Below are 13,974 nucleotides of genomic sequence, written 5' to 3' on the forward strand. Positions count from 1 at the left end.
TCTTTTTGCTCAGATGTTGCATCCCCAGCCCTGAGAAATCACCATTTTCTTTGGGGAGTCTCAGCACCAGCGTGGCTGTGGCTCCTCATCCTCCAGCCTAACCCCTGCTCTCAGCTCAGTGTGATGATCCTTTTCTCCATCTTCCAGAACGCAGCTAAAACCCACCCTTGATGGATAGGCGGCAGGGAGAGGATTCAAACAGGAAATCATTTTAATGGAAATGTATTTTTAGTGTCATCTGTGCTGTATTGGTGCCTCCCGATGCTCGATTGATTTCGGCAGAGCATCTGTGGGCAACGGGCATGTAAGAAATGCAGCCTGGAAATGGGTTCAGCACATCCACAGCACAGGCTGAGTGATACTGAAACATCCTCATCTCTGACAGCAGCACCTGAACTGGCCTGATTTTGGAGGCCATTCTCCCCTCAGAGTCTTCCCTCACTGTAATTAATGAAATGCCCCATTGCTAATTATGACCAGGCTACAGTAGATTTCTGCTGCTCGTTTGAAATGCAGCACAGACTGAGTGACACTGATAGACCTTCATCTCTGAAAGCAGCACCTGAACTGGCCTGATCACAGTCACTGCTAAAAAGAGCAGGATTTTGGAGGCCATTCTCCCCTCAGAGCCTTCCCTCACTGTAATTAGTGAAATGCCCCATTGCTAATTATGGCCAGGCTACAGCAGATTTCTGCTGCTCATTCAAAACACTCACTCCTGGAATACTCAGAGTAACAGGGAAGGTGGTGCAGGCAGAGTAACCCTGGAAGGCAACTCCAAAGCCTTGCTCAGGATTAGAACTGCATGACTCAGGCTTTCAAGGTAGTGAATTCAGCTGCAGAGCTCCCACTGATGTCTATATCATCCCACGCACTTTCCAGGGCTGCAATGCATTTATGGTTAATAGTTACCTGGATTCTTAAGGAACTCACAGCAACAAGAGTTTTAAAACCCTCACGAAATACATAAACTTTAACCAGGTATTTGGGGAGGTTTTTGTTTCAGGCTTCAGAAATACTAATTGAATGGAGGAGAGTGTCAGTACTTTATTGTCCCCAGAAGGAAGCTATTTCACAAGCATAAAGCCTTCCCAGTGACACTGCTCATATCTAATTTGACAAAATGTATTTGTGCTGAGTGACTGTAGGGAAATAGGGGGGCCAACCTTGTTACTGTTATTCAGATGGTTCCCATTATCTCCAACAGAAATTAAGCCCAAGACTACAACTGCAGAGTTAAACCTGTGGGTTTATTTTTTAACCTCTTTCTCCCCTCAGAAAAAGAAAAAACAGGAAAAAAAATCAAAACCAACACAAATACGAACAACATTACGTATTTTAAAGCTAAAATCAGAATGAGATGTAACACAATGGAAAACCACTTATACCTGGGCTGGTGTTTTAAGCAAACCTGCTGTGGGGCCATAAGGGGTTAGAAAAGGCAATGGCAGAAGCCAAGCAGAAAGCTGTCCCCCCCCAACCAGAGAGACTCATAAAAGAGCCCTGCCTGTCACACAATGGAGTTCAGATGGAGTTATAGATAGAATAATGAAAATAAATGTGTACGTGACATATCTATTTATATATGCAGTCATTTCCTTCAAAGAGATACGTATCTGATATGACACTGCATTAAAATCTGAAGTCCTTTAAAAATATTATTCTCCGACTCTTGACTCTGATAAAATGGCCCTAATAAGTCCTAATGAGTGTTACCAATGGAAAAAAAAATCACCTTATCCAGTCTTGACATGAAGGTAGGTGCCATTTTCCTCCAAGATTTCCCTTAAAAAGACCCTAAAAATCTGCATTTTGACATCAAGCGTGATGCCAAAAACAAACGGACTTTTTAAGTTGCAAAGAATCATTGAACCACCCCACTACATGTTTTCACAATGCCTTCACCTTGGAATACTCCTATACACAAAAAACCATTTGATTTTAGTCCCCCAGGAGTCACAAATGTACAGATGTTGCTGTGTGGCAGCACAGAATCCATGCAGATGCATCCATCATGGACACGTTACACTCTTCAGGCTTTGGGAGACAAATTCAGGTTTGACTGTGATCCAAAAACACACAGAAACTGAAAGTGAAATTACTGCTGACTTCATAGATCAAGGAATAAATGGAAGTGATTTTCACGGTGCTTCGACCTCATAGAGCAAAAATTATTCTGTTCTTCCAAAAAATCCCTTGCAAGGAGGACTAACTAGGTTAGAACATAGAATTTATAGCATCAGTACAGTAGAAAAAAAAAAAACTGCTTTTTCTTTTTTTTTTAATAAGATTTCTGGAGAGAAACAGGGTTCATTTCTATGCAAATCTAGTTTTCAATGAATAGCAGTGGTCAGAGCACACTTCCAGGCTGATTCTTTCTGTCCTATTAACACCAAATCTCTCCCTCCAAGGTATCTGGCTGGAGAGAAAGGCACAGTGCTGCTGCCTGTCAAAAATAAATAAATAAAAAGAGATAGATAATTCCTTAATGTTAAAACTTGTTGCAGTTTCCTTACTGAAAAAAAAAAAAAAAAAAAAAAAAAAAAAAAAAAAAAAAAAAAAAAAATCCAAGTTTACACTTTGGGGGATTTCAATCCCTTCGTATATTCCGAGTCATGCAGGAGACAAAAAAATGTTTTTAAGGTCGCCCTAAATCCACACATTTAAGATTCACCTCCTGATTTCTGCCCTCCCCAGTGTTTCACACTGGACCAGCCATGCCTGTCAATGCATTTTCCCATCCAGTGTCTACTTAAGGAGATGTGAAGGCACCCTCATCCAGCATTCATCCCTCACCCTCTGCCAGAGGTTCAATTAATTCCATCCTTCAGGAAAACCTCACACTTTGTGCCCTGTGCTCCTCTCTCATTCATTCCACACAAGAAACCTTTTTTTTTTTTTTTTTTTTTTTTTCCTTGCTCTACCTGCTTTGCCTATTTGGAGAATTGTGTGTTTAATGTGATTTATCTGGCAGGGTGAGAAGCATCACAGGCAACGTTACATTCTCGGCTCGGAGGAGGCAGTGCAATAGAATATCTGGCACCCCAGAATAATTTGTTTTTTCTGCCCTCAAAACTGCAGTGCTAAACGTGCATTTTTCAATAAAACTTCAGCAATTTAAGCAGATTTTTACACATGCCACCGTTTTCAATCACATATTATCTGAACGTTCCAAAATACCCCAACCCACTATTAAAAAACGCACAGACACTGCAATAAATGTTTGTCAGTCAAAGAGTTGGCAGAAAGAAAAATAAAAAAATAAATTAAAGAATAGCAGGTTTACCCTTATTCTAGCCCTACTCTAATTCCCCCTTCCTAACTTTATAATTGACTAAAAGTCTTCAACCTTTCCAGATGATGTAATGCTTATCCGTGCATATTTTTACATAAATGAGTGAGGAAAGAAGAAAAAAAAAAAATAAATTCAGAGCAGGTACCTTCACGGAGAAACGATGAAAGTGAAATAAATTTAAAATACTACTTCTTAAATGTATGTAAAAAGGGGTGAGGTGAAAGCAGAGGGCGAATAATAATAAAAAAAAAAAAAAAAAAAAGTGTGAGGAAGGAAAATATCTCAATGCGACCGCTTAGGATGAAAAGCCCTTCAAAAAAAACCATCCCCGTGCGCGCTGACGGATTTCTACAGCACTTGGCAAAAAAAAAAAAAAAAAAAAAAAAAAAAAAAAAAAAAAAAAAAATCTGTACTTTTCCAGATGAGAAAAGAAAAGAAAGAAAAGAAAAAGCGCCTGTGTGCCTCCTCTCCCCGGCTGCGCGAGCCCCGCTCTCGTTCCGGAGGAGGCAGGCGCGGAGGTGCCGGGGCTGCACTTTGCGAGGTGAGCGACTTTCAGCGATCGCGGCGCTCCCGCTCCTCGCCCTTCTCTCCTCTCCTCTCTCTCCTCTCTCTCCCCGCGGCTCCAAAAGCCACCACACCGCGACCCGCTCCCTCTTCCCGGCCGGCACACGGAGGAGATGGATAAGGACCAGGAGGGGGAAAAAAGGGGATGCCCGCGGCGGGAAGGACGGAGGGAGGGAGGGAGGGCTCACCATGCGAGATGCTGTGGAGCAAGGCGACGGCCAACATCCACATGCCCCCGCCGCTCCCCCGCTCCCCGCTCCGGGCTCGCCCTCGCCCGCCGCGCCCACGGCCGGGCCGGAGCTGGCAGGCAGCGCGCACCGGGTCCGGCCGCCCTCGCCCGCCTCGCCTGGTGGCTGCTCGGAGCCTGCGGGGCCGCTCGTCCGCCCAGCGAGCGCTCAGCCCCGCCTGCAGCCCCGCGGCTCCGCCGACACTCGCCCGGCGCTCGGGCGGGGGAAGAGGCGGCCGGCGGCGGCGGCGGGGGCGGGGGGCGGGAGCGCGGCGGGGCCCAGGTGTGTCCTTGGCTCGGGGAGGCGCCCGCAGGGCGGCGGGGGCAGGGCCACAGGTGACAAAATCCTCCGGCGCGGCCACACCAGCATCCCCGGCGGCGGCGGCAGCGGCCAAGCCGGCCCCGAGCCGCGGTACAGCGAGCCGGCTCCTCGCACGCCTTCTCCTCCTTCTTCTTCCTTCTCTTCTTCCTCCTCCTGATGCTGCTGCTGATGGTGATGATGATGCTCCTCACTCGGCTCCCCTCGGCCCGGCGGGCGGGCGGGCAGGCGGGCACATCTTCCTCCCTCTCCTGCTCCCTGTGCCGGCTGTTCCCTCCTCGGAGCGCTCTGAGCCCGGTGCCGCTCGGCTCCCCGGCCGCCTCCCCCAGCGCTCACCCCAGCCCTCCCTCCGCAGCCTTAAAGCACCGCCGGGTCCCCCGCACCAGTGGAAAAACCCAAGACCAATAGAAGGAGGCAGCAGAATTTCCCCCTGCCTCTCAATAGTTGGCTGAACTGCGGCCGTTTTGGCATCAGCTGAGTTGTATATGACTAATGTGTTGACAAGTCGGGGTGGGGGGGACTGGAGGAGGGGGGCCCTTCTAGAAGGTCACAGCCCAGACAGGCGAGTGCATCAAATAATTGACTGGGATTCTGTGCACCGCTGAAGGGAAATACATAACACACACACACACATCTTGCAGTGCTTGCACAGGTCCAGGTACTATTTGGCCTTTTATCTGCGTCTCTTTCTGTGGCGAGACGTTTTTATTCCTCCCGTAGTGAAAGAGTAAATTGCAGTCTCTCTAACTAAAAGCAATTTCTGCGCCTATTCTGTCTTCACATCTGTGATGCGAAGGTTAGTCTATAAAGGAAAAGGGAAAAAAGGAAAAAAAAAGGGGGAAAATATTAAATGAAGATGGCAAAAAAAAAAAAATCAATATTGTGAAATACATAACAGCATTAGGGCAAGTCTGGATTTAAGCTGTAAAGATGAAAAGCAAACACAACAAAGCAATAAGGAATCTCAGCCTGCAGAATCCCCAGTGTGCTACCAACAGGATGACTTCACATTTGGGGGACAGTATTTTATTTTAATTTTATTTTTTTTTTTAAGAGAATGCTTTATAGCACCAGCCATTGCCCTGCTGCCAACACCCTGCCCTGTGCACTGCAATGAGATCCAAGGAAGGACGTCCCCCAGAAAGACATTGGGATGGACATCTGCAGGAAGCTCAGCAGCAGCAGCAGAACTGGGCAGGGAAGGAGATCTGTCTGGAGATGTCTCTGAAGCCATAGAGGACAGATCAGAGAACGTCCCTGAGATGTTGCATAAGGCCCTTCTTTCTAATTCTTGAGAAAACCAAACTGAGGGATGGGGAAAGCCAGCAGGAGAGAGCTCAGCTCCCTGCATCCCATTTGGGCTGGGCTATCAGCCAGGAGAGACTGAAGCTGTGAAGGGAAAGCAGGAGAGATGAGACCAATATTGGGCAGGGAATCATGGCTGCTTTTAAGAAAAAAAGATATAAGCAACCAGGGAAGCTCTTGAAGGGAAAATAGAATCTGATGCTGTAAAACAAAAATTAGAGAGAGAAGTGCAAATGTCTTAGGGGAGAACAAAAAAAATAAACTAAAAAAAAGAAATAAAAAGAGAGAAATTTGGTTTTATTGGGAGTGAAGTTATGTTAAAAATAACAATACTTTAATCTGTTTAGAAGAGAGCTGGTGACTGGCAGAAATGTTTAAGTATAGATTTGAGAGCATTTGGGAGAAGTTCATGACAGATTTGTTCAGGCAGCTCTTTCAGAATTGCTTCGTTTCCTCCTCTGAAGCCCAAAACATGGTTGGGGCTTAAGAGATACAATGTTCTAGACGTTCTGCAATGACAGAACAAATAAACCTCCTCCTTATACCTTTTACTCATCTACATAACTCTGGTAGCCCTTGGCAAATTTCAGCTTCCTGCAGAGCTGTCTTAAACACATTTCTTAAACACGTTTGCATTTCAGTTCATTTAAAACAACCACAGCAGCTGAGAAACTAAAAGAGTAAATCTTTAATTTGTGGCACCAAAAGGCAAAGGGACCAACTTCCAGAGGGTATTTAACATTTTTTTTAGCAGAATCCAACCAACTAGGCAGCATAATCCTTGTCCTGAGCTGGTTTAAGGAGGGGAGGAGGAAGGCAGGATGCAATTTTGCATGAGAGCAGGGTTCACTGGTCCTGCTGCTCAGGGAATGACTTGACTGAAACCTAAATTCAATCTGTCAAAGTGGAGGAAGAAGACTCTATGATAACTTCCACTCAAAGTACATGAAATCAGTCAGGATGCTACTTTTCAAGTCTGGAAAATCAAGCATGATCAGGCTTCAGCTGCAATCAAGGCTACTCAAGGTCATAAAGGAGAATCCCCATTTATGTTTTGTTGTTGTTGTTGTTGTCTTGGATTAAGTGGCTGGAAATTATTTGGTTCTTCCTAAAACAAATTCAACAATTTTCCAGCAAGGTATCTCAATTAGACTCTGCATATAAACATATCTAATCTGGAAAAAAAAAAAAAAAAAAAAAAGAAAAAAAAAAAAAGGAGTTTTTGCAGTTCTTGATTGAGTTCTAAGGATCAAAAACCTTAAAATAGTCTCAAATTCTTAATCTGGCTGACTGTAGAGGGTTGACCATCCTTGCTTTCTGCAGCTACCCCACAGCTTGGTGAGGAAGATCTCTTGAAGTTAACAGAGATACAGCAACAATTCAAACCAGCTGATGATCACCTTGAATGCATCTCAGGCAACTTTTCAGGTGACACTGTACTTCAGGGGACACAAGGAGAAGATTTGGTATTAGGACTTCACTAAAACCCCAAAGCGTTTGAGCCATGAGGTTCCAACGGGATATCCAGAACATTTTTCTGACAGTTCTGGCCACGCACATTCCAGTTCTCCCTGAGCCACCAGCATGAAGAACATGCAGAAACACCATCAGCATGATCAGTCTGACCACATCCCACCCAGCCACCAGCTTGTAGTTGAAATATCTCAACTGAACACCACAGGAAGTGTTTAATGGGGAGGTCTGCACACCAATTTTGCAATGCACCTGCATCATGTTCTCACCTTCAGCAAAACACAAAAGGAATGACCACAGAGACTAACACAAGTAAGAGCTGCCTCGTGGAAAGTCTTTGTGAAAATGAAGTAAGTTGAAAATTAAGGATCCGAGTGGTTGAATGTTTTCACGTCCCCGCACTGGAAGATGATGTATCTGGTGGGTGACTCCTATAACCAGCCTTGCAGGGAAATTCTCCCTTCAAAGAAAAAGATAAAATGGTCTGTCTACAATAAGTCTGCATTGATTGGGACTTTAAAAAAAAAACAAACAAAAAACAAAAGATTCTTCCAAGGAGCAGCAGCTCCTTGCAATTGATAATTGGTTCTATTCAGATCGTGGATGGTTTCATAGGCTTTGGGCTTTAGGGAACTCAGTCAAATATCTGCCATTGAAGCATTCAGCTATTCAAACAGAGCCCCTCATTGTCATTCAGAATGCAAAAAAAAAAAACCTTCATTTGCAATTTCAGCTTTGAAAGTGGTTTTAAAAGCACCTGAAGGAAGAAAGAATGGGAGGGAAGTAGAGAGGAAGTGAAGGGAAAATGGTGAGAGAGGAAGTTCTCAACAGTCAGAAGACCTGGGGAAAAGAAACAATAAAAATAAATGAACCTGCCTGAAATCAGAATCTAAGTGAATGACCAGCCCAGTTTCTGGGAGAGATGACACCTTGGCTCAGTCATCCCTCAGTTTCTAAAATCATTCTGTCTCTCCTCGTTACTGACCTCTTTCCCTGGCTGGAGTTTTCTTCACTATTTTTTTTCAGTGTAGCAGTTTGAAAGGAAAATATGAGTTATTGTCTTCTAGACTAGGTAAAGATAACCACAGAGGGATGTAACTAAGAAAATTCAGTTCTACATTTAGTCATGACTTTCATTTTAATGAGATTTACAATTTTTTTTAGTTCTGCTAAGAAAGGAATTGTAGTCCCAGTCAGTTTAAAAACAAAACCAAAGAAAGCAGCATAGCCCCTGAGATAATAACAACAAAGAAACAAAACCTGGACTACCTCAAGAAGCATTTTTTTTATCTTTTTTAAATGAAAATACGCAAAGAATTTGTGAATATTTGGCTGAAATATTGTCCAAAGCATTTGAATCTCAATCTTCTGAAACAAACTGGGAAATATTCTCCATCTTCTCTCTGATCCATATCTGCTTGAAAGATGACAAGCTTGAGCCACTCTTCCCCACATTTTCAGGTAAACTGAAGCTTTGTCACTGCACCCATAATAAAAGAAGATAAACTCAAAGAGGGATAAAGGGACCAAGGGTTAAGAAGGGAAAGAGGAGAAGTGGGAAAGCTTTTTAGAAGCTTCCATCACTCTGGAAACAGGAGAATCAAAAGCCTTGTGAGAACAGGTTTTCCTCAGAAGACTTCATGCCCGATTTGATGCTGGAAAGATTCAGATAAATGTTGAATGCTTGTCAAAACCAATCGCTAAACCTTCTGATATTCACTGGCTACCAAGCTTAATGCTCATATCTATAAGCTCACAGTCAGCCATTTTTTTTTTTTTATCAGGGCAGGCTGCAAAAATTAAATATTTTCCACGCGAGACACTTAAGAATGGATAAGGAATTTCGGGTTCTGTAAAGTGCCATTAGGAAGGCACCAGTTGAAAAGCTCTGTTTGTTAAAGAGCATCTGGGGATGCTCAAGATGGGGAAACAAAATCTTAATCATCCGATTGCAACTACTTGTGAAAGCATCTGGGCTGCTGATACCTATCTATTCCACCCCCCAAAAAATGCAAGGGAATAGCTACAATTTGCTTCATTTGGAGCCATTGACTGCTCCAAGCTCATAATGTGCAGGAATAGTGTTATCTGGCAAAAAAATGTGCTCTCTCGCATGACCTGTTCTTACAGTACACACACAATTAGCCATTCAGTCTTGATATGCTCATGAATTAAAGCAGCAGCTTTCAAAACATTCTGGATGGCTTAATACACACTGAGCTTTAAAGCAGAAAATAGGGATTTTTTTTGTTGGTTTTGTTTGGCTTTTTTCACCCTGCCTGAAGTTACTCTTTTCTCGTGCAGCTCATTCCTGGGGTTCCAGTAGCATCTGGAAGAGGTGAACAAGCCAGATTTCCCCATTAGGTGGTTCTGTGAGCACAGGATCAGTGGGAAAAGGAATTTCCCCTGGATATTTGGTCAGAAGACTGAAGATCTAAGTCAGATGTCTGTGATTTTTTCCAATTTTTTCAACAACTTGGAGTGGGATTAGTCTCTCTCTCTCCTCTGCCCAGGTGAGTGTTTATACTCTTATATTAAAGCAATCAATTAATTATATTCTACTTAATCTCAGCAAGAAAATGGATTGAGACTGGACGGCATGTTCAAAAGTTATTAGAGAGAAGGAGGAGAGCAGCTGACAAAGATGTTTCTTAGAAATCCTTGCTAGAGTAAGGCATGGAAAAATCCAGTCTGTGGGAAGGATTTTAAAGCCCGTGTATGATTCATGTTTTCTTCAGAGAATACCAGATTTTTCTATTTCAAGCAGCATCATCAAAACATAGGGTAGTGATTATTTTTTTGATGCTCTAGACTTCTCTTTGCATTGCACCTTGCAAACAAACAGAGAAGGTAAGATTCTCACTGCTTAAAGGACTGTCAGCTAGAAGAAAAATATTTCCTTTCGGAGGGGAGAAGCCAGGAGAAATACATTTTATGTCTTTTTAATTTTCACATCTTCACACAGAGAGGTTAGTTCCCAACATATGAAATGGGGTAAGGGAGGAGGGTGGCATGTAAAACAGGTAAATAAGAAAGGTCAGGACACAGCACAGAACAAACTGCCCAGGGTGAAAACGTGGGCTTGAAGAAGGACAGAGAGGCTTCTCTCAGTGCTAATTGTTTCTCACAAGAGGAGGTAGCATAACATGACACCCCAAGCATTGTAGCACTGGAGATACCCATTGAAAACCTCCAAATAAAGATGAGCTGAACCCCTTTTGCGTGTCTGATGTGTGTGCAAAGACAAGACTTTAAGGACCGTGGCACTGAGCAATTGTAATGCCAAGACAGGATGGAATGAATTACAGACACTGAAATCACAGGAACAGCTGTGCCACACTGTACACATCATAACCTTGCAGCATGAAAAGGGTGAGTCAAGAGGACTATTTAATCTCTAAACCTGATTTTCCATTATTTGGGTTAGGAGTCAGAGTTTTAGGAATAGATCTAGAACTCCTCTGGATTTGGATGCAGCATGTCCATGTACACACAACTGCTTCTCATTGAGAAGAAGTGGTAGGAAAAGAGAAGATTTGAAGGAATATCACAGTTTCAACAAGGCTTTATAAATAAAATAAAATAAAATAAAATAAAATAAAATAAAATAAAGAAAAGAGAGGTCTGTAGGGCTTCAAAGCTCTGCAGACCTCTCTTTAATAATTGTTACAGTGCAATCCATTAAGGACTGTAATTATGTGGGAAGAAGGTTATCCCTGGTCCTGAGCCAAATACTGATTTCTATTACCTGCTCTGGATGCCAGTGGCTCACAAGGAGTAGCAACCACATAAACAAAACAAGAATTGAACTATTGGGAGCCAACACTCCCCTGGCTAGAGCCAATACAAGGAAGGCATCAGGAAGAGCAGAGGTCTCCATGCTTCGGGTGATGCACAATGTCCTCCACATTTCCATTTTCCTGAACCCCACCTGCTTCCAGGCATTGAAGAAGAGATGATATCTCTGCTTGCAGGCTGCTGGGAGCCCATGTGAACATGACTCTGCCCAAACCTGGGGCACAGGAGGGGCTGCAGGGGAGCAGCAGGACTGCAGAGCAGAGGTGGAGGAAGGATGCAGGGTTGCCAAGCAACAGCCTTGCCATGGCAGGGGGGAGTTAAAATGGGATAGAAACTGGGTTTGGTCGTGTGGGGCCACAGCAGCTCTCCCACCTGCTTTTCCTCTTTGCTTCCATTGAGTTGTGGGTCTGGATTTCAGGAGAGGGTTTGGCCATAGGTGTGTCCTGCACCACGAGCTCCAGTTGGCTCCTCCAGGAGGCTGCAGCAGGGAGAGCCCTAAGAGATATTTCCTTTGCCAACCTGTTGTCATGGATAATGCAGCAGGAGCAGGAGCAGGAGCAGGCTGCTGGAGGTTCTCCACACAGAATAAAACCAGGTCTGACCCATTCACACATCTGTGTCAGGGGTGCTCCATCCTTTGGCTCAGACACACAACACGAGGGAGATTTTTTTCCTTCATACCACTCTGTGCAACAAATGGAGCCTCTGTGTTATTCTGTAGTGGTCTTTAACCTAAACCACCACATATTCCCATCTAAAGTTTTTATCTCTATTCTATATTTGAGGATATGGCATCAGAGGAGACCTTCAAAAAGGTTTTAGGCAAGAGCCTAAAAGCTTTCAGCCTTCACCTATTCTGGTGATGAGGGGCCAGTTTGACGTGACATAGAATTAACAGGAATAAAAACTCCTGACAACTCATGGTGCTGGACCACATGTGCTGGAAAGACTTTTCTGAAGGCTGATCTCAGGGATCCCAAGCCTCTCTCTGCAAGGACAATCTCCCACCAGCCCAGGTCCTCACCCCAGAGCTTCCACCAAGCCCAGCTGCTGGTTCCAGCTGCAAAGCCCTGTGCTGCTCTGCCTCCCCCCTGGTGCAACTCAAGGTTTTCAGTTTAACAGCAAAAATTATTTGTGCCCTGCCCTCTCCTGTTAACCCTTTCTTGCCTGTCCACACTTCATAGCACCAACACACTGTGTACTTACGCGCCACTGCACAAGTAATTTTGACTTCATGTTGCATTTTTTGTGACTTATTTTTTTACAGACAAAAGGCTGTGGAGGAAACTGCGTTTGCATTTACTTTTAAGTACAAGACGTAAGTTTTACCAGTGGAAATTGTGCACAGATGAGATGGATACATTCTCTGTGCATTTCAAGTCACTCAGTCATCCAAGGAAACACAAAAGGTTGTAAAGCAGACACTTATCTCTCTTCCATCTCCATCTATTTTGGTCTCCTTTAATAGACAAAACAGAGGAGAAAACACATTTTAAGAGATGATTCCTCCCACTTTGAAGTGGCTGGCCGAGGTAGAGCAGAAATCACACCTTGGAAGTTCCCATTCCTTTCTCTCCAAGCATTTTGTGGAGTGGCTACAGTGAATTGCACCATAAACACTTTAAATTAAGCGAGATGAGCAATGTCCAGAGCAGCCAACTGTTGCTGAGGTTTTTAAATAGCAGCAAGCCCACAGGCAGGATTTGAAGGCAGCTAATGGAGATCTTGTTTTTTGGGGAGGAAATTCTTCTCTGAGAGCAGAAAAAGCACTTGGCGGTAAGTCTGGCAAACAAGTGGAATTTCACATGCTGGCTGGAGATGGAAAATATCTCCAAGTACTTCATGGAAGGAGTTTGGTAAGGATGTGTTTGTGGAGGACTTCAGCAGTAGAGGAGAATTATGTGAGAGAGAAACAATGGGATATCCTGCCCTGTGAAGGGTTTCAGGTTAAAATGAAAGCCTGGATAAACATGAGTGATGGCAATACACTGAACACGTATTAAAGGAGAAAAATCAAAATTGTTATATCATCCATTGGTGACAACACATCTGGAGTGCTCTGTACCACTTCTGGTCTCCTCAGACCAAGAAAAACTCAGACACGCTGGAGTGAGTCTAGTGAAGGACCACAAAAATGGTTAAAAATGGGAGAATCAGATCCATGAGGAGAGGCTGAGAGAGCTGGGACTACTTAGACTGGAGAAGGCTCAAGAGGATCTTAGTAATGAGTTAAAATATTGGATGGGATGGTGTAAAGAAGCTGTAGCCTGACTCTTCTTGATGGTATTCGTTGAACAGAGAAAAGGCAAAAGACACAAACAGAAACCAAGCAGCTCCATTTAAAGATATGATTTTACATATATATATATATATATATATATAATGCATTTACTTTTTCAGTGGGGGTAAAAAACACTGGCAGAGGTATCCTACAGGGTGTCCATCCTTGGAGTTATTCAAAATTTGACAGGACACAGTCCTGAGCCACCTGCTGTAGTAGTTGACCCTGCTTTGGGCAGCAGGGCTGGTCTAGACCTGCCAAGGTCATCCTCATGGATCTGATTCACTGATTTCATTCTTCATAGAGAAGCTGATCTGGTCCAGCCCAGACTGGTGCTGTGCTACTTGTTGTTCATTTTCTTGGGGACTGTGTTTTGGGTTTGGTTGGGGTTTTTAGTTTTATTTTTTGGGGTGGTTTTTTTGTCTTTTTTTTAAGTACAGCCGCCTGTCAAAAGTGGTCTCTTCACCACCACCATGTATTTTTAGGTAATGGTGGCTCATTTCAAAAGCCTGCCTTTACTAATAGTTATCACAGTTGGCTTTTCTCTGAGCTGAAGTGCTCATAAAGTTTATTGAGTAAACAGTGTCAATGTCATCTGTGCAGGAGAAAAAAAAGGGGGGAAATAAAAAGAGCTTTGCTGCCTTCCCTGTGAAGGACTTCAGTTTGGTGGAGAGGGAAGTAGGTTGAAAATGCATTTCCTCCAGTATTTTGGA

General features: G+C 43.8%; 1 protein-coding gene across 1 annotated transcript in view; it reads right to left on the minus strand.

Annotated features, from left to right (window-relative positions):
* DSCAM (DS cell adhesion molecule) overlaps positions 1 to 4,090 on the minus strand; it is a gene marked incomplete at its 5' end in the record, with an annotated part of 456,489 nt that extends 452,399 nt beyond the window's left edge. The window contains one exon of the mRNA XM_083855847.1: positions 4,048 to 4,090. Within this exon, the coding sequence (XP_083711973.1) occupies positions 4,048 to 4,090 (43 nt within the window). The remainder of the gene's footprint in view (positions 1 to 4,047) is intronic.
* Between the last annotated feature and the right edge of the window lie 9,884 nt (positions 4,091 to 13,974).

Source organism: Zosterops lateralis, assembly GCF_965231275.1.
Source record: "Zosterops lateralis genome assembly, chromosome: 2".
NCBI classification, from domain to species: Eukaryota; Metazoa; Chordata; class Aves; order Passeriformes; family Zosteropidae; genus Zosterops; species Zosterops lateralis.